The 21,586-nt window shown below is 48.0% G+C and overlaps 1 protein-coding gene across 1 annotated transcript; it reads left to right on the top strand.

Annotated features, from left to right (window-relative positions):
* Positions 1-3,060: 3,060 nt before the first annotated feature.
* LOC141253078 (uncharacterized) lies at positions 3,061-15,127 on the top strand. Its single transcript, XM_073670836.1, has 2 exons — positions 3,061-3,964; positions 14,749-15,127. The coding sequence occupies exons 1-2, from the start codon at positions 3,230-3,232 to the stop codon at positions 14,974-14,976; spliced, it is 963 nt and encodes a 320-aa protein (XP_073526937.1). The 5' UTR covers positions 3,061-3,229; the 3' UTR covers positions 14,977-15,127.
* The last annotated feature ends 6,459 nt before the right edge of the window (positions 15,128-21,586 follow it).

Below are 21,586 nucleotides of genomic sequence, written 5' to 3'. Positions count from 1 at the left end.
AAGGTCAGTGCCGGGGAGGGACTGGTGGGCTTGAGTGTGGGGTGTTTTGTTTAGTATTGTATATATTTGTATAGTTAGTATTTATTTTATATTAATTTTAAAAAAAAGTTTGTATATACACTGTGTTCCAAATTATTATGCAAATAATATTTTCTCAGATTTTCCCAAATTACCTGTATGAATTGCAGTCATTGTAATTTTCCAGTCAAATAACTATTAGAGTACAATTGAAAGGTTTTTGTATAAACTGCCTATGATAACAGGATATTTTTAGAAAAATAAAAAACTCAAACTGCACTCAAAATGCATGTTCCAAATTATTATGCACAGCAGAGTTTTCAACCTTTTCATTTTAATAAATAACAAAAAAATGGTCATTTTTGAAATTATAAGCATTAGCAGGTTATTACAGACTGAAATCAAACAGTTTTCAACTCAAAACTTTATTCTAGGTGATGTTACATTTGCACATAGGACCCCTTGTTCGAAAGGAGCTTCTTGGAACATGCATTTTGAGTGCAGTTTGAGTTTTTTATTTTTCTAAAAATATCCTGTTATCATAGGCAGTTTGTACAAAAACCTTTCAATTGTACTCTAATAGTTATTTGACTGGAAAATTACAATGACTGCAATTCATATAGGTAATTTGGGAAAATCTGAGAAAATATTATTTGCATAATAATTTGGAACACAGTGTATTTGTCAGCTATTTATTTTGTTTATGTTTATTTTATTTATTTATTTGTGGTTATTATTTTCTTTGGTGACCGGACCAGAATATGAGTAGTTATTATTGTGTATATATGTATAATATGTGTGTGAGGAGAGAGGGAGCGGCTGGGCCAGTTCATTACATTGTTTATTTTCTGGTTATTAATTTTGTTATGTTTCTGTTATTATTATTGTTGTTTTTCATTTTTATAATAAAAGATCTACAGAATGTAACTCAGGATCAGTAATGTAATGTATGTACACAGTGACTGCACCAGTAGAATAGTGAGTGCAGCTCTGGAGTATAATACAGGATGTAACTCAGGATCAGTACAGGATCAGTAATGTAATGTATGTACACAGTGACTACAGCAGCAGAATAGTGAGTGCAGATCTGGAGTATAATAGAGGATGTAACTCAGGATCAGTACAGGATCAGTAATGTAATGTATGTACACAGTGACTGCACCAGCAGAATAGTGAGTGCAGCTCTGGAGTATAATACAGGATGTAACTCAGGATCAGTACAGGATAAGTAATGTAATGTATGTACACAGTGACTGCACCAGCAGAATAGTGACTGCAGCTCTGGAGTATAATACAGGATGTAACTCAGGATCAGTACAGGAACAGTAATGTAATGTATGTACACAGTGACTGCACCAGCAGAATAGTGAGTGCAGCTCTGGAATATAATACAGGATGTAACTCAGGATCAGTACAGGATCAGTAATGTAATGTATGTACACAGTGACTGCACCAGCAGAATAGTGAGTGCAGCTCTGGAGTATAATACAGGATGTAACTCAGGATCAGTAATGTAATGTATGTACACAGTGACTGCACCAGTAGAATAGTGAGTGCAGCTCTGGAGTATAATACAGGATTTAACTCAGGATCAGTACAGGGTCAGTAATGTAATGTATGTACACAGTGACTGCACCAGCAGAATAGTGAGTGCAGCTCTGGAGTATAATACAGGAGGTAACTCAGGATCAGTAATGTAATGTATGTACACAGTGACTGCACCAGCAGAATAGTGAGTGCAGCTCTGGAGTATAATACAGGATGTAACTCAGGATCAGTACAGGATCAGTAATGTAATGTATGTACACAGTGACTGCAGAATAGGGAGTGCTGCTCTGGAGTATAATACAGGATGTAACTCAGGATCAGTACAGGATCAGTAATGTAATGTATGTACACAGTGACTCCACCAGCAGAATAGTGAGTGCAGCTCTGGGGTATAATACAGGATGTAACTCAGGATCAGTACAGGATCAGTAATGTAATGTATGTACACAGTGACTCCACCAGCAGAATAGTGAGTGCAGCTCTGGGGTATAATACAGGATGTAACTCAGGATCAGTACAGGCTCAGTAATGTAATGTATGTACACAGTGACTGCACCAGCAGAATAGTGAGTGTAGCTCTAGAGTATAATACAGGATGTAACTCCGGATCAGTAATGTAATGTATGTACACAGTGACTGCACTAGCAGAATAGTGAGTGCAGCTCTGGAGTATAATACAGGAGGTAACTCAGGATCAGTACAGGATCAGTAATGTAATGTATGTACACAGTGACTGCACCAGCAGAATAGTGAGTGCAGCTGTGGAGTATAATACAGGAGGTAACTCAGGATCAGTACAGGATCAGTAATGTAATCTATATACACAGTGACTGCACCAGCAGAATAGTGAGTGCAGCTCTGGGGTATAATACAGGATGTAACTCAGGATCAGTACAGGATCAGTAATGTAATGTATGTACACAGTGACTGCACCAGCAGATATATTGAGTGCAGCTCTGGAGTATAATATACAATGTAATTCAGAATCAGGAAAGTTATGTAGTGTAATTTATGGTTTGTATAAAGTGCTGTAAGTCAGGATCAGTACTGTAATGTATGTACACAGTGACTACACAGCAGAATAGTGAGTGCAGCTCTGGGGTATAACAGAGGATGTAACTCAGGATCAGTACAGGATCAGTAATGTAATGTATGTACACAGTGACTGCACCAGCAGATATATTGAGTGCAGCTCTGGAGTATAATATACAATGTAATTCAGAATCAGGAAAGTTATGTAATGTAATTTATGGTTTGTATAAAGTGCTGTAAGTCAGGATCAGTACTGTAATGTATGTACACAGTGACTGCACCAGCAGCATACTGGGTGCAGCTCTGATCAGCTGCTAGTCAGTGTGGTGATTGCGGGTGTGGTGGCTGCAGATCCTGCTGTGAGCTCCTGATCTCTGAGAAACCAACACCTCTCCACCTGGGGACCTGCTTTCTCTCTTTCCCAGGGAGGGAGCGGGTTTCTGGGATGAGTGATGGAGCCAAGTCCCAGGCTTCTGCTTCCCGAACCAGGCCGGCGGGGGGCAGAAGAAACCAGCAACCGGCCTGCACATAAGAGGACTCGGGGGTGAGACGCTGCACCAGGAGTCGCAGCAATGTGGCTCCTACTCCCCCCAGGATTGTGGAGACCCCCAGAAGCCGCAAGGCTTCCAGCATGGAGGAAAAGCCTGACAGCGGCGTGCAAGATGGCGCTCCTTCCGGAGGAAAGCTGAGTGCTCACGGAGGTGAGGCCGACCTCCCTGAGGGGGAATGGGCGCTGCAGGGACCCCGGGAGTCTGTGTCCACCTATGCCTCCCGGGTCATGATCCACCTCCGTGAGTATGAAGATGCCAGTAAGCTCATCAGGAGGCTCCGGGAGGAGCTGCGCTGCACAAGCGCCAAAGCTGCGGGGGCCTCCAAACCAAGGAAGGCAAAATTCCAAGCCAAGGTAAAAAGACTGAGCAGTGAAATTCAACGCCTGGAACTTAGGAAAGCCACCATCAGGGAGCAGAGTGGTCCTTTCAAAGAAAAACTTATAAATGAAGACCGCTTTAGAGAAATGGCTGATACCAGAGAGCAAAGGCAGATAGGGCTGCAGCCTGAGAGCCAGGTGGATGATGAGAGTGATGATGACCAGCAGCAAGCCCCACCTGGCAGCCTGCAAAGTCACCCGCAGGCCACGTGCAGCGAGCTCCCTGCAAGACACGCGACAGAGACATCCAGTCGCAGTTCTGCCGGCTCTGGGGAGGACAGTGACAGCAGCGGCCAGGGAGGGGCGCTAATGGCGGAGATTAAGCTCCTGGAGTCCCCAGTGTGCCTCCAAAACTTCCATCTTGGTGACGATCTACCAGAAGAGGCACCTGGGGGCCACAAAAAGGCAAAGAGGACCAAGCCAAAGCTGCAGGAAGCGGTAAGATACGTATATGCCCCCCTCCCTGTACCCCCTGAGTCGGCGGCAGGCTCAGCTCGCTGTATAAGCCCCGTTGCCCAGCCCAGCCCGGGTTCTGCTGTGGATCCGGTGCAAAGGCGCGGGAAGATTACAGAGCGCGGTAGTGAGGCGCAGAGCTCCGTCTCTGCTTGTAGTAGTGGGGACGTAGCAGGAGGTGCATCAGCCGAGAGGCTGGACAGTGAGGGCGGCCCGACGGCAGGCGTTCCATCAGGCCACGATGCTGTGGTGCGCTCCTCAGTGGGAGGGGGGAGCAGCCCGGTGTCAGGGGCAGCTCCGGTAGCCTCGGCGCCTCTGAATGCTGTTGCCGCTGATCACTTAGTTGAGAAGCGACGGCAGTGTGAGGGGGCAGTTGGGGCTGAGCGTTCCGGTCCTCCCACGAAAGTGCTATTTTGTGTTGGCGTCGCTGGTCCGGAAGATCCTGATGCTAAAGATCAGCGGCACCTAACTGCAGCTAGAGATCAGCGGCACATTATACCAAATGCCAAACAGCGGAAATTACCGACCGATGATGTGGAGGGCACACATAAGACCGGGGGTGAGGTCGCCTCCAGTTCTATGGAGGTGACTGAGCCCCTTGTGCCTGATGCGGAGGTCAAAAGGTCATCCACCATTGTTACTGGTCCAGCAGGAATGAATGTGGTGGTGGAGGTGAATGAGGATAATTCATTGTCTAGTGGTGTGGTTGCTGGTTTGGTGGAGGGTGAGATGGAGGTGAGTAATGGTGATACTGTTGGGGCTGATGTGGTCACTGGTCCGGTTGCCCCCCCGGGGATGGCAACACCTGTCCAGAGTTATGCCAGTGTCACCTCCGGGGCAAATAGGGCATCCTCCTCGTCTCCGGGCTTTGGGGACGGCATGTTGCAACGTCGCCTTCTGGAGGCTCTAAAGAAGGGGGAGAGATCACTAATGGTAGAGGGTCGAGAGGTTGATCTATCCTTCTGGATAGAGAGGCATGGCCTCGGGGCCTTCCGAGAGCAAAAAGGGGGAGATACAGTGTGGTCCCTCCCAACAGCCGGGCCAGGCAGTGTGCGTAGGAATGTGGTCCGTCTTCGGTGGAGGGGCAGTGATGCATGTCCGCCAAGGTCTAAAGTTGTGGAGCTCCTGCTGAGGATGGGCTTCAAGGTGATTGACATCTACGCCTTGATACATCCCTATTCCACGCCTGAGTTTGATGTCAGCTTTGTTCGGCCGGAGGGGCTTGAGCTCTTCTGGGCGAATTATGAGTTGGCAAAAAATGAGCCCGGCTGGCGAGACTTTGCCGTTCAGGCAGTGTCTCGCCAAAACCAGATCAAGAAAGTGACCGTGATGACTCGTAACGAGTCGCTTTCTTGCTATGACATCATGAAGTGGCTTGGTCGGTATGGAGAGGTGGTGGAGATGCCAAAGAAAAACCGCGACGAGTTTGGTATCTGGTCAGGGGCCTGGACGTTTATGGTAAAACTTAAGCGTTCAGGTGGTACGGTTGCCCACATTCCATCGTCTGCCTTCCTGGGTAGGGATCGTATCCTGGTCTTCTACCAGGGGCAACCGAAGCTCTGTCACAGGTGCGGCGACCCCACACACTTCAGTGCAAACTGCACCGTGCAGAAATGCGCGTTGTGTGGGGGTGTCGGCCATCTTGCCGCCTCTTGTGTGGAGATTAGGTGCCACCTGTGTGGTGAGTTAGGCCACCCATTCAGCCGTTGTCCTCGCTCCTTTGCTAATGCAGTCGAGACCCCGGTAGGAGTAAGCCGTGAGGCCGATTCTGCTGGAGAGGGGACTAGCAGGAGTGGGGGAGCTGAGGGGCCAGGGAAGAAAAGCAATAAAAAGACGCCTGCCCAGCTGAGGCGTCTAGACAAGCGCAGACAGGAGAGGGAGCGGGGCGAGCCCCAGACTACCGGGGCAGCCCCTGTCCTGGATGCCAGTGTTGCTGCTGAGGCCCCGAGGGATGATGAGTTGGATGAGGAGGTCAGGAGGATCCACAGGGAGGAAACTGCCTCTGCTTCAGAATCCTCCCATTATGAAAGTATGGATGAGGATAATAAGCGGTGGCTAGAGCACAAGCGTAAGCTCGGCACCAAAAAGAAGAGAAAGAAGGGAGATAAAACATCTTCTCCCGCTCTGACCAAGGTACCTAAGGAAGGTAAAACCGACTCCCCTCTAGTTGGTCTTTCTAACCGGTTCCAAGCCCTTGATAACATCTCTTCCTCTGAGGAGGAGGCTGAGGGTGAGGTTCCGGCTTCAGCGGAGCTTACAGGCGGCGCCGAGTCTCCTTCTCCTGGGGATGCAAGGTCCTTGGGGGGAGGGACTGGCCCAGAGTCCGGAGACGAGGACGAAAAAAGAAGGAAAAATGCTGGAATGGACACCTCTGTGTCATTAAAGAGGGGGAAGGATTCCTCCTCTGAGGCAGAGGATAAGGGGAGTGGGAAGAAGAAAGCCATCTAACTCAATCACCAATGATGGCGGTACCCACTCCGTTGACGCTGGCGTCCATTAATGTCGCCAGCATTAAGTCAAACATGGCTAGATTTGCGGCCTTTGATTTTCTCAGCCGGGTTGAAGCTGACATTTTCTTTTTGCAAGAGACCAGGCTGCCAAATATGGCAGAGGTGTTTATAGTTAAGAGGGAGTGGAGACTCGGGCCCTCCTATTGGTCTCTTGCGGCCGAGCCGTATAGCGGAGTGGCGGTCCTTTTTACCGCACCGGTAGAATGCCGACGGGTTATTGAGTTAGAAATGGGGAGGTGCCTGATATTAGATGTCCTCATGAAGGGACAAGAGCTTCGGCTCATTAACATCTATGGTCCCCAATCTAAATGGGACCGGAAGTGTCTCTTTATGAGGATCAAGCCCTACCTTTTTACGAGTCGGCAGGTCGTCTTTGGAGGGAACTTCAACACTGTCACGAGGCCCCGGGATAGAGGAGGTTCCAGAGACAAGCTGACTTATGATAGCGTCGCCCTTAATAGTATAGCTAGTGAGGCTCGCCTGGTGGATGTCCACATCCGGCACACCGCAGGCCACGAGGGGTTCACCTATCATAGAGGTAACTGTAGGTCCAGGATAGACAGGTTTTATTTAAAGGAGGAAGCCGTCTCTTCAGCAGTATCTGTTGTTGAGGTGGAGTTCTCCGATCACTGTTTGATTTTGTTTTCCCTGAATGTTACAGAGACCCCCCGGATGGGAAGAGGCTTTTGGAGGCTCAATTCGTCTCTCTTGGAAGAAGCGGAGATAAGACAGTCCTTTGAGGATTTTCTTCAGAGCCAGGTACCCTTACTGGATCTTTGTAGTAGTAAGTCAGAGTGGTGGGAGATGTTTAAGAAAAGGGTGGCGAGATTCTTCCGCCAGCTCTCGAGCCTCAGGAGCCTGAACAGGTACCGCCTGTATCAGGGCCTGAGGAGGAAACTCGAGCATCTTGTCTCAACTGGAGGTAGCCGCGAGGAGATCTTCAGAGTGAAATCTTTGCTAATGAGGTGTCAGTATGATAGACACGCATCTTTGGTTTTTGAGAGGGATTACGGGAAGTACCGCTCGCCCGACCCTTATAGAAACTGCAAGATGTCAGTGAATAGTAAAGTTGTTACAGGACTGGTTGACACTGCGGGGTCCCTGAAAAGATCCAGATCAGGGATCCTGGAGGTCGTCAGATCCTTCTACTCGCACCTCTTGGGTAAGAGGGATCTGGATTGGGATGAGATGTCGGCTTTTCTGGCTGAAGCCGTCCCCGAACCAGGGGTAGACCCCTCTCTTGGCGTTTTGACAGAGATGATCAGGGAAGAGGAAGTTCAGTTGGCGATTGAAGGGCTTGCCCTGAAGAAATCTCCCGGTTTGGATGGCTTAACATCTGAATTCTATAAGACCTTTAAGGACGCCTTGGTTCCCCTCTTGACTGAGGTATTCAATGAGTGTCTTTCCTCGGGCATTCTGCCAAAGTCAATGAGGAGGTCTGCCCTGATCATCTTGTCAAAGGGTAAGGACCCATCTTGCATTGAGAATTGGCGTCCCATAGCGCTTCTCAATGCAGACAGGAAGGTTTTGGCAAAGGTGCTGTTTAATCGGCTGGTGAAATTTGCACCCCAGCTCCTTTCGGGGGCCCAGCATTGCTCTGTTCCGGGCCGCAGTACAATTAGTGCTGTACTCTGTGTCCGAGAGGCGGTGGAGCAGGGTAGGGCTGGCCACTGGAAGGGGTACATGCTGTCATTGGACCAGGCAAAAGCGTTTGATCGGGTTAATCATGAGTACCTCTGGTCTGTCCTTCTGAGGTATGGCCTGCCGGGGGGGTTTGTTGATTGGCTTAAGACCTTGTACTCTGGGGCAGAGAGTTTCCCGCTTGTGAACGGTTGGATTGGCAGCTCTTTTGAGGTTGGGTGTGGTGTTCGCCAGGGTTGTCCCTTGAGCCCGCTACTGTACGTGTTTGCGATTGACCCACTTCTTAGGAGGGTGGAGCGTGGACCGTTGGCTGGGATCGGGATGGACCGGGCAGCAGCGGAAGCCACTCTGAGAGTGGTGGCGTATGCCGATGACGTCACCGTTTTTGTTTCCTCTGATGGGGAGGCAGAATGGCTGATGTCAGAGGTAAATCGCTACTCGGAGGCATCCGGGTCTAAGATCAACCGGGATAAGTGTGAGAGTCTCTGGCTGGGAGGAGGAGATCCTGGTTTTGATCTCCCGGACACCCTTCCAGAACCCAAAGTCTCTGCAAAAGTTCTTGGCATCGAATTTGGCCAGGGGGATTACCCCAAACAAAATTGGGACAGCAGGCTAGAGATCGCCACTCAGAAGGTGAACCAATGGAAGGGTTGGTCTTTGACCCTAAGGGAAAGGGTAAACCTGATCAAAACTTACCTGCTCCCTTTGCTGATCTATCTGGGCAGTGTGTGCATCTTGCCAGAGCCTCTCTGGACTCGGGTCTACAGTTTGTTCTTTCAACTGTTATGGGGGAATAGACTGAACCTGGTCAAGAGGGAGGTTACTTACCGTACGAGGAGACTAAGAGGGTTGGGTATGGTCAACCCTGTGGTATTCCTTGTGAATACCTTCATTAAGATCAATATTGCAAACCTCTGGAAAGCGAGGGCTCCTCCGTGGGTATTCTCCTGTAAGGGATGGTTTCAGCCTTTCTTCCAGGAATGGGAGACAGGAGGGCAAGTGAAGGATCTCCGCACACCGCATGGACATCTCCCGGCTTACGCTACCGTGGTTCTGAAGGTAATTCGCCGGTGGGGTCTGGGAATGTGGGAGGTCAGGACTCTGCCAAGGAAGCTCCTTGACAAAAGGGTTCTGTTGACCCATTTTCAGAGGCCTCTGGCGCTCAGGGATTGCCCAAGTCGGGATCTTGGGGTGGGTCTGCATCTTTTGAATTCTATCAGGATCCCCTCGAAGGTTTGGGACTTGGCTTGGCGCTGCTTCCATGGGAAACTGTGTGTGAGGGACAATCTGAAGTGTAGGAGCTCTGAGGACAGGAACTGTCCTCGGGAGCATTGTGGTACCATGCTTGAAAGCATGGACCACTTCCTGCTTCGTTGTCCCTTTAACACAGAGGTGTATAACAGGGTGGGCGCCTCCATTGGCTGGCCCCGGCTGGCCGGTCTCTCTTATGCGGAATGGGCCTATGGAGCATTCGGGGACCTGGGTGGTCGGGACCGCTGCACCTTATTTCTAGTTAGCGCAGTGGTTAGGTATCACACGTGGAACGCACGGTGCTTAGTATCGACGCAGCGGAAAATCCTCCCAGTGGACGATGTGTTTAGGACCATACTCGGTGACCTGGTGAAGGTGCGTTCTCTGGAGTATGAGAGACTGGGTACACGGAGGGCCGCTCTCCTCTGGAGGGGCTTTTCTTTTAGTGTGCCCTAGTCTGGTCATCTCCTCTCCTGGTGGTGGGCTGCTGCTGACACCATAGATTTTTGTTTTATTGATCAGTAGACAGTGATGTAGGGCTGCAGGCGCCGAACTTGGGCTTTGTTAGTTGTGGTTATTGTATTGTTTGTTTCTGTATATATTGTATATATGGGTTTGGGTGTAGGTGTTAGGTTGGGTGGAGGGAAAAGGGGGGAGGTGGGTTCATCTTGTGGGACACTGGTTATTTGGGTGAAAAACTGGCACTGCCTGATCTGGCCTATGGACGTTGGACTGAGGCATGAGACGCAGGACCAGCTCTCAGGTCAGTGCCGGGGAGGGACTGGTGGGCTTGAGTGTGGGGTGTTTTGTTTTGTCTTGTATATATTTGTAATAGTTAGTATTTATTTTATTTTATTTATTTAAAAAAAAAAAAAAAGAAAGAATGTATATATTAGTTTGTATATAATTTGTCGGTTATTGTTTATTATATTGTTATTATTTGTTTGGTAACCGGACCAGATGTCATGGTGTAGGTAGTTATTATTGTGTATATATGTATAATATGTGTGTGAGGAGAGAGGGAGCGGCTGGACCAGTTCATTACATTGTTTATTTTCTGGTTATTAATTTTGTTATGTTTCTGTTATTATTATTATTGTTATGTTTTTCATTTTTATAATAAAAGATCTACAGGATGCAACTCAGAATCAGTAATGTAATGTATGTACACAGTGACTCTACCAGCAGAATACTGAGTGCAGCTCTGGAGTATAATACAGCTGTAACTCAGGATCAGTACAGGATCAGTAATGTAATGTATGTACACAGTGACTGCACCAGCAGAATAGTGAGTGCAGCTCTGGAGTGTAATACAGGATGTAACTCAGAATCAGTACAGGATCAGTAATGTAATGTATGTACACAGTGACTCCACCAGCAGAATAGTGAGTGCAGCTCTGGGGTATAATACAGGATGTAACTCAGGATCAGTAATGTAATGTATGTACACAGTGACTGCACCAGCAGAATAGTGAGTGCAGCTCTGGAGTATAATACAGGATGTAACTCCGGATCAGTAATGTAATGTATGTACACAGTGACTGCACCAGCAGAATAGTGAGTGCAGCTCTGGGGTATAATACAGGATGTAACTCAGGATCAGTACAGGATCAGTAATGTAATGTATGTACACAGTGACTGCACCAGCAGAATAGTGAGTGCAGCTCTGGAGTATAATACAGGATGTAACTCAGGATCAGTAATGTAATGTATGTACACAGTGACTGCACCAGCAGAATAGTGAGTGCAGCTCTGGAGTATAATACAGGATGTAACTCAGGATCAGTAATGTAATGTATGTACACAGTGACTGCACCAGCAGAATAGTGAGTGCAGCTCTGGGGTATAATACAGGATGTAACTCAGAATCAGTACAGGTTTAAAAATGCCCTTTAATTGTATTCTTCTGCTTTTGGATTTGGTGCAGCCCACTCTTAGTGTACTCCGACCGATCATGTTTCATTTGGTGAAGCTCCTTTAAGCATGTGAGGAATAGTAGTGCAGTGAGAGATTTCAGCTGCAGTTTATTCTCCTCTGGTCACATTAATCTTCAGACTTTGCTTGGATAAGACGTTAATTCTGCTCTTCATGATTGTAGGTACATGTTTACAGCTGCGTTTCTCTACTTCAGTTCATCATCTGTTGTATTTCTGAACATAAACTTGGAAAATAAATTGTTTGGAACGTTATATCCATGAAATCCTAGGAGCATTACTGTGAACACGACCATAATGTGATGTCCTGGCATGTACAAACTAACAAAGAAAGACGCTTTATATACAGCTACGGAGTCGTGCAAAAGTCTCAGCACCCTGGATATTTTAATATACAATTTTTCTTAGATGCTTATTTTAATGTCTTACATATTAATGTCTGAAAAGCAAACTGTAAAAATGAAGACATTAAAGGGGCTGTCTGGTCTAATAATATTAACCGGGATGGGTCATCAATGTCAGATCGGTGGTTGTCAGACACCCGGCACCCCTGTACTTGTCAGACACCCGGCACCCTTGTGGTTGTCAGACACCCGGCACCCCTGTGGTTGTCAGACACCCGGCACCCCTGTGGTTGTCAGACACCCGGCACCCCTGTGGTTGTCAGACACCCGGCACCCCTGTGGTTGTCAGACACCCGGCACCCCTGTGGTTGTCAGACACCCGGCACCCCTGTGGTTGTCAGACACCCGGCACCCCTGTGGTTGTCAGACACCCGGCACCCCTGTGGTTGTCAGACACCCGGCACCCCCACCGATCAGCTGCTATTGACTTCAGCGGAAGCTAAGTGTACAGAGCTGAAAAGTGCAGCTCCATGCAACGTGTAGCAGCCGCTGCAGAGTGCAGCAGACCACCTGCAATTCTTTGTAATAGGAGCTGTTCTCCATTAGCCAGCAGCGGCTGCTACACATTGCGACTGTTCAAAATGTTTTACATCTAACCAAAGCTGGTTTGGGGGTGTCGATTGTTGGACCCCCACTGATCAGATATTGATAACCTTTCTGGTCATCAATATTATTTCATTGGACAATCAATGTAAATTAAAAAAAATAAAATACAGTACAGACCAAAAGTTTGGACACACCTTCTCATTTAAAGATTTATCTGTATTTTCATGACCATGAAAATTGTACATTCACACTGAAGGCATCAAAACTATGAATTAACACATTTGGAATTATATACTTAACAAAAAAGTGTGAAACAACTGAAAATATGTCTTATATTCTAGGTTCTTCAAAGTAGCCACCTTTTGCTTTGATGACTGCTTTGCCTTATAAATGGTGGATACACAGCTGATAGTCCTACTGAATAGACTGTTAGAATTTGTATTATGGCAAGAAAAAAGCAGCTAAGTAAAGAAAAACGAGTGGCCATCATTACTTTAAGAAATGAAGGTCAGTCAGTGCGAAAAATTGGGAAAACATTGAAAGTGTCCCCAAGTGCAGTTGCAAAAACCATCAAGTGCTACAAAGAAACTGGCTCACATGAGGACCGCCCCAGGAAAGGAAGACCAAGAGTCACCTCTGCTTCTGAGGATAAGTTTATCCGAGTCACCAGCCTCAGAAATTGCAGGTTAACAGCAGCTCAGATTAGAGACCAGGTCAATGCCACACAGAGTTCTAGCAGCAGACACATCTCTTCAACGACTGTTAAGAGGAGACTTTGTGCAGCAGGCCTTCATGGTAAAATAGCTGCTAGGAAACCACTGCTAAGGACAGGCAACAAGCAGAAGAGACTTGTTTGGGCTAAAGAACACAAGAAATGGACATTAGACCAGTGGAAATCTGTGCTTTGGTCTGATGAGTCCAAATTTGAGATCTTTGGTTCCAACCACCGTGTCTTTGTGCGACGCAGAAAAGGTGAACGGATGGACTCTACATGCCTGGTTCCCACCGTGAAGCATGGAGGAGGAGGTGTGATGGTGTGGGGGTGCTTTGCTGGTGACACTGTTGGGGATTTATTCAAAATTGAAGGCATACTGAACCAGCATGGCTACCACAGCATCTTGCAGCGGCATGCTATTCCATCCGGTTTGCGTTTAGTTGGACCATCATTTATTTTTCAACAGGACAATGACCCCAAAAACACCTCCAGGCTGTGTAAGGGCTATTTGACCAAGAAGGACAGTGATGGGGTGCTACGCCAGATGACCTGGCCTCCACAGTCACCAGACCTGAACCCAATCGAGATGGTTTGGGGTGAGCTGGACCGCAGAGAGAAGGCAAAAGGGCCAACAAGTGCTAAGCATCTCTGGGAACTCCTTCAAGATTGTTGGAAGACCATTTCTGGTGACTACCTCTTGAAGCTCATCAAGAGAATGCCAAGAGTGTGCAAAGCAGTCATCAAAGCAAAAGGCGGCTACTTTGAAGAACCTAGAATATAAGACATATTTTCAGTTGTTTCACACTTTTTTGTTAAGTATATAATTCCACATGTGTTAATTTATAGTTTTGATGCCTTCAGTGTGAATGTACAATTTTCATAGTCATGAAAATACAGAAAAATCTTTAAATGAGAAGGTGTGTCCAAACTTTTGGTTTGTACTGTATATGTTCTAGAGAAATTGTTACATTTCACAATAGCCTGATCTGTATTAAAAAGTGAATTCTTACAGATTTTATAATGCCCATTGGGGCTTTTTTCAGACACTTCCATATACTTCCTGATATTTGTATATAGAGGTGTTATCAGTCATTGAACAGGAGGAGGAGGTGAGCTGTGACATCACCTATTGTAAATGGTGGATCCTGTGTTATCTACTGTATATACAGGTGTTATCAGTCATTGTGCAGAAGAAGGAAGAGGTGAACTGTGACATCACCTATTGTGATTGGTGGATCCTGTGTTATCTACTGTATATAGAGGTGTTATCAGTCATTGTACAGGAGGAAGAGGAGTAGGTGAGCTGTGATATCACTTATTGTGAATGCTGGATCCTGTGTTATCTACTGTATATACAGGTGTTATCAGTCATTGTACAGGAGGAGGAGGTGAGCTGTGATATCACCTATTGTGAATGGTGACTCCTGTGTTATCTACTGTATATAGAGATGTTATCAATCATTGTACAGGAGGAGGAGGTGAGCTGTGACATCACCTATTGTGATTGGTGGATCCTGTGTTATCTACTGTATATAGAGGTGTTATCAGTCATTGTACAGGAGGAGGAGGTGAGCTGTGATATCACTTATTGTGAATGCTGGATCCTGTGGATCCTGTGTTATCTACTGTATATAGGGGTAGTTTCACCACCACATCTGTGTACTTGACACTCTTGGTTGCTGCTGTGTCAGCTCCTCCAGCAATTATGCTCCAGGGGTATCAGACACTAGTTAGTGTAATACTTATGTGTAAATGTCAAACTTTGCAGGATAAGCGAACGTCTGCTGCCCGGCTCGTGAGGCTTGTGGCTGATCCATCGCTCAGCAGCTCATTAATCCTGGAAGCCTGGGTTTCCTCCGCCTGGGACAGCAGCCATTTGGACACAGATCAAGATAACCACTCGAACCAAATCTTTAAACGAAGTAGTCAGCACTTACCGCGAAGACAAGAAGGAAGAAAAGAAGACGCCCCATCATCTAGATGGGGCGAATATTAACCTAATATTTCAATGATATTTCATGTATTAAATATAAAGTGTAACATCGAAGGCAGCAGATCCACTAATGATCATTTGCTTTTTTGAGACTTGTTCCTTTTTTCGCTTATAGCTTGCTTCCTAAACCATCTTATGCCCCCCGCCAACTAAAACCTTAAGGTAACAACTAATGCCCTAATTTTCTTTTTTTTTTTTTTTGTCTTTTTCTTTTTTTGCTAGTGTATTTTTCCCCAAATTCCTCAGAATAGAATATGATGTTTGATGATTTAGGCAGAAATTAAAAAATGCTTATTTTTTTTGACATTTTGCATAATTTTAGAATTAAATTGTGCATGTTGGCTCTCAAATGCGCAAAAAAAAGGTTACAAATATTGTACTCCATTAGTATATTGAATTATTATTGAGGGCAAAAAAATGGTGAATTTTGAAAAGTTGCAAATGATGAATTAGGTTAAAACATTCGGGTGGTCAAAATCATACCCAAAAAAATTAAACAGGTAAACGGATAGACACTTTGTGATCTAATTATCAAGGGACCCTTTTAATCGATAGGGATTATCCAGAATGGAGAACCAGAATGGAGAACCCATTTAGAAATATGTATTTCTTTTTATCTGGTGTAAATGCCGCTGTTCTCATGAATCCGACAATTTTTTCCTTTTGTTCCTGGGCCTCTCCGTTCCTTAGATATGGCCCCTTCTTCCCTGTATATAAATCTAGTCTTTTTATCCAAATAGGCATGGTCCATAAGTAATTCATACAGAAAAGAGTTGCTGAACACACCCACTTGGATAAATGGAGCCGATTTACATGTCGGGAAGAGGAAGCCATATCTCAGGAATGGAGAGGCCCAGGAACAAAAGGAAAACATTGTCAGATTCAAGAGAACAGTGGCATTAAAAACAGGGAGAAAAAAAACCCATATTTATTCCAGGTGACAGTTCTGCTTTGTTATTTATTACATTCCTATTTTTTTATTTTATTTTTTTCTAAGATATATTAAAGTATCACATGATTTCTTTATACAGTTTTACATGTTATTCTGTATTTGTACACCCTACTTGCGTCTCGCCAAGCTGATGTTTTCTTACACACTGCACCTACAGCAGCTTATTGGGGTTTGGAATCTTTGCCAAATTTCTTCTAATCAATCGGGAAGTCACAATGGAGAAACAATAGTTATAAACTAAACAGGTAAAATGTGAAAGCTTCCAGGTATGACCACAAGCACGATGTTAATAAGCCCTGGTTACATTGACAATACATGTTCTGTGGTGTGAGGTTTCTGCTCTAACAAGAGGAGGACAACCTCGGCCAACATCAACACAGATATTACCGGAGACAAGATGCAACTGGAGATGAAAACTCAGGAAGACGAGATAATAAAAGGTTTGCCTGGTATAGAAAATCTATTAGCTAATTCCCAGTTACTGAGTTCATATAGGGGGTCCCCTGTTCCAAGAATTTCATTTATTAATCGTAGTTGATTGTGGCTTCAAACAACATATTTAGCTTTGGAGGACCCGAATTGTTGATTTCAATGGAAGCAGTGTAATACTTTATTCTTCCTGCGGAGGTGCTGCAGGAATGGAACATTTACTTCAGTTGCCTCAGAGATTGCACATGATTACTGTAGATCCTTAGGGTACTTAAAGTGTTATTCTCACCCCAAAAAAACAAGTTATTTATAGGATAGAGGATAACTTCCTGATTGTAGGGAATCAGACCACTGGAACGCCCTGCGATCCGATTTTAGAGTTCTGGAATCCTTTCCTGAATGGTGAAGAGGCGCACATACTCGATCTCTGCTCCATTCATTGACACTGGGACTAGAGTGCTCTGCTACTTTCAGAATTCCATAGACAATGAATGGAGTGGAGGTCAAGCATGCGCATCTCCCTCTCTGAGCCCCTTTCTCAGAGTTGCAGAACCTCAATCTTGGGATCAATGGGAATCCCAGCAAGTTACCTTCTATCCTATGGAAGAGGTGATAACTTGTTTTTGGGAGAATAACACTGTAGCTTCATTCTTTAGTAGATTTCAGCTGATCCGTGGAGGTGCCAGGAGTCCAAGCACCACTGATCTCATACTGATGTCCTATCCTATGGTGCATGCTCCAATAGGGGATCTTGGACAACTCTCCATTTTTCCAGCTCCTGGATCCCAGCTATATCTGAGCATAAATACATGTGATTAACCCTTTCTATGCATATATCCATAAAATGACAGTGTTGTGCCAGTACTTTATTAATCGCATACTCGGAGCAGGTTTTTTGAAGTGTCACTTACAGACGAGACCTTTTCTCTTAACTAACTAGACCTCCATAAAGTTATTTATAATTGCGCATATATACTCAGTTGTAAATGGTACTGGTACGTCCTGAGCCTGAAGTGTCCTTGCTGGGATGAGTCCCGAATAATCAGAAATGCTGACTTGAATCTCTTAGAGAATGTCGATCTCTCTAACGCAGGGCTTCTCTAAGTCCTTAGAAATAAGGCGTCAAGTGGCCTAGCCCAAGATGCTGTACCCTTGGTTGTCCTCACCGAGTAAACTCATGTCAAGCTGAACAACATGTCCCAGAGTAACCGAAAACAGATCTAGGGTCGCATCGCTCTATCCAGTCCTTTTTCCAATGATGCATAGCTTCACTCAGTCCTTAAACTCTCCTAGAAACAGTCACCAAATGCCAAACCCCTGAGCTTCAACTATGGCCTCTCTGCTGCCCTCTACTGTCTAGATCATGCATTACATCACAAATCTCCAATAATACAGTAAACTGTGATTAACCCTTACATATGTGGACTGGTGATGTAGCACCCTGAGGATTCGGCTGCTACAGGAGTATTGCACCTCAACCCAGAGGTGTGATATTCCACTCCCGGGCAAGGATGGAGAGTGGAATTGAGCTCGGTAGGCTGCATGCACTACACACATCCCATTTCCGAGGAACAGGCCGACGGTACTCCCACTTAGAAATGTGCAGGTACGACCGAGTCTGTTCCTGGCTGGAGTGGGAGGGGGGTGGTACATCCCAAGTAGTGTAGGGGCAGATAGGGGGAGCAGCCTGGGTAAAGATAGGAGCTCATTGGGTGCTGGTCACCTGAGCTCACACATAGAGGGTGTATATAAGGTGGGCACCAACTAAGATCAGGGTCAGTCAGTCAGCCTTTGCAGAGGAGTAAGAAGCAGAGAAGCCTGAGCCAGAGTGAGAGAGGAGAAGAAAGAGAGACCCAGAGGGGGAAACAGAAAAGGAACTCTGAGAACCCAAAGTCCATCAGCGGGTGAAGAGTTGGCATCAGGGTACCGGAACCCAAGCTGGTGGGGGCAAAAACACACCCCAGCCAGAGACCGGAGGCCGTGGGCAGCGTCTGCCACGGCCACCCACCATATCCACCACGAAGGCATACCACGTGGAGGGTCAGGGAACCCAAGGCCAAGGGTCTCCCAACAGAAGGCCCGAGGGAGCTGGACCTGGGTGGATCAATAGTGGGGACGGCCAGTGAAAGGACAGAAGGAGAGCTCAGGGTCACGCTCCGGACTCGCTTGGGGGTTGGCTGGATCCAGGACCTGGTGGATGCAGCACGGCTCGGGAGGTCACTTGAAGCTGGAGTGACCGGAACATCAGCAGTGAGTAAATACCCTAAACTGCATAACCCGACTCTGTCTTCATTAAACACCTATGCTGCACCACCACAACCCCCATCCTCTGCACCTGACCCCGTGAGGCTATACCCCACCCGTTGGGGGTTATATCACCAAAGCTGCACCTACACCATCAGCCTCAGCGGACCCTGCTGCAGCGGCGGCCATTGTGACCGCAATACAACGGGTGGCGTAGTCGACATTAAGAACTTATTAACATCTGTAGGACTGCCACATACAACTGAGTTTGACACCCTGGGCACGGACCGGGTCACAGCCACTCGGAAGACTACAACTCCCATCTGATCCGGCTCCGGATATTCCCCCTAAAGAATATGGCCCAGGGGGCGCGTCAACTTTGGCGTAGTCGGCAGGATTACGTGCCCGCAACACCCGGGTACTGCGTGCCTGAAGAAAAGTGCAAGTTTACCTCAGAAAGAAGTCTCCCGCCGGTTCCGGAGGGTCCACGCCATTGGACCCCATCACAGGTCGTTTCCCGCCGATTGTCCGCCATTTCCAGCTTGTTCCCGCCATCTGCAGAGTTTCCCGCCACTGGGCGACGCTTCCCGCCAAATCCGAAGATTTCCCGCCTTGGAAGAGCAGCGGACGCCATTATGGGCGTGCCAAAGGAGGGCAAGAGGCCACCTCCCATCGTGGGCCAGGACAGAAAATGGCGCCAAAAGTGGAAACCGCCCCCACCAACAGAGACTGTGATGCTGGAGGTGTCTGTCAGCGTGAAAGAACTACCCCTGGAGCTGACAGTCACCGAGTTGCCCCGGGACCGCCCTCTAAGTGGGAGGAGACGAAAGAAAAGAGCGAAGATGGGTGCCGCCTGGAGCAGTCTGGAGCGAGCACACCCGGAGGCAAGAGGTCTAACGAGGAGTAGCAGAGAAGCTCACCCGGAGATGTCCAGAGAGCAGAGCAGCACCGGCCCGCTGGCCAGGAGCCTGCTGGAAGAAGAGCAGAGCAGCACCGACCCGTTGGTCAGGAGCCTGCTGGACACCACGACCCCACTAGGCCTAGTGGAGGTCCTTGCACAGCTCCCCCGAGACCGGGAGTGTGTACAGACTGCCCTGGAGGGCCTCGCACGGAGGATGGCCCGGGTACAGCGCGAGATATTGGCGGAATGGAGCCGGGAGATGGCCCAGCAAGCTGAAACCAAGACGCAAGCTGAAACCAAGACCCGGAGCACGCCAGCCGAGATGAGGAAGGAGACCGCCTCTGAGGATGGCGCGGGAGGACCCAAGGCCGGAGACGGCGCCGAGGAGGGAGCCGAACGCATGGAGGCAGGTAAAGGGGACGCCTATACCCCAAGCCGTGACACCGCTTACCTGCCCCAGCTCCCCGTCGCAGAGCCCGAAAGTCCCCCTGCTGTGCCCGAAAACGCCATGTCACCGACGCAGACTAGGCCCCAACCGGAAGCCGCCGCCGCGACCCCTGTGACGTCACACGCCTCGACCCCGAGCGTGACCAAGCAGGAAGTACCACCAGCCTGGTCGCAGGGCCTAGAATTCCCGGGCGTCGCATCACCAACAGCGCCCCCTACCTCCGCGGAGCCTCCGGCCTGGTCGCAAGGCCAGGTGGCCCAGGGCGCCGCCGTATTAACGGTGCCCTTCACCTTCCAGGTGCCCCAGGCCTGGCCGCAAGGCCTGGGCAACCCGGGCGCCACCACCACCGCGCCCGCACCCGTAAAACCAAGGGTGCCGCGTCTGGGAGAGGACTTGTTTGCCCAGCACACGTGGCCGGACGGGCAGCCTTTCATCTGGCCCCAGAAGTATTACGAACTGGAGCACCAGAGGAGGGTTGGGGCCATGTGTGCACCCCTGATTCCGGCTCCGAAGCCCGTAATAAGGATCTCGCCCCCGCTAGCGGAAGCGCAGTTTGAGTGGGACCCCACCGGAGAAGATCTAATGGGGTTCACTCAAGAAACCAGGGCAGCTGCAGCGGAGCGTGCTGAGTGCTGCCGCCAACAGCTCGAGGAGTTTGCGAGGGAGCGGAGAGAGAGGCGGGTCCGGGAACAACAGGCCCAAATAAGGAGCGCCGAGCAAAAGAGCCGGACCAGGAGGGACCCCCGTGCAGCGCACAGTCCCCGTACCACCGGGACTGTAATAAAGTTTAACCAGCAGCACGGGTGGGGCTTCATCAGAGACAACAACACCCCCGGCGACGTCTTTGTCACGCGCAGAGACGTGGAGTCCCATCTGCCGGAGGGGCACAGAGGTCGTGACCTCTACATCGGAGACGAGGTCACCTTTACCCGGCACAAGTGTGCCAAAGGACCTTACGCCCTCCACGTACACCGCCTGACGGAGGAGGAGTTGCAGTGCGAGGAGGAGGAGCAAGAGGACCCGGACGGGTCTGAAGTTACAACCAGCTGTAAGCAAAGAGCAGGAGGAAGACGCCGTTGAGTGCGGCAGAGCAGTGATGTAAATAGTTACCCGACCGGGTACCAAAGAAACTGTTGCTAAATATATATAGTCCCCGTTGGGACCAGCTGAGTGAACTGTTTACCCGTTAACCCCTTCATCCTACAGGCTGAGGACTGTGAGCAGCCATTCCCTTCCCTCTACCTGGCCGAGGACTGAGAGCGGCCAATAACTTCCCCTGTATATAGTTGCGCTTCCTAAAGCGCCCCCTACCGGTTTTATAGGAAAACCAGTTTTTCTAAGAGACTGTCGCACTTTTCCCGGACACACGTTGCACAGTGTCCGGAGGAGGAACCTGAAACAAGAGACGACGAGAATGTTTATATGAAAAGTTTTATATATATGATGTTTTATATGTTTTATTATGTTTATGAAAAAAAAAAAAAAATTTTGTATGTTTTGGTGTTATTTATGTCTTACAGCCCGAGGACGTGCTGTGATTTACCAGGGGGGAATGTAGCACCCTGAGGATTCGGCTGCTACAGGAGTATTGCACCTCAACCCAGAGGTGTGATATTCCACTCCCGGGCAAGGATGGAGA

This window comes from Phyllobates terribilis, unplaced genomic scaffold (assembly GCF_046119375.1).
Source record: "Phyllobates terribilis strain yellow unplaced genomic scaffold, ASM4611937v1 Scaffold_2__4_contigs__length_985480577, whole genome shotgun sequence".
Lineage (NCBI taxonomy): Eukaryota > Metazoa > Chordata > Amphibia > Anura > Dendrobatidae > Phyllobates > Phyllobates terribilis.
This window is presented reverse-complemented; position numbering and strand designations above follow the sequence as displayed.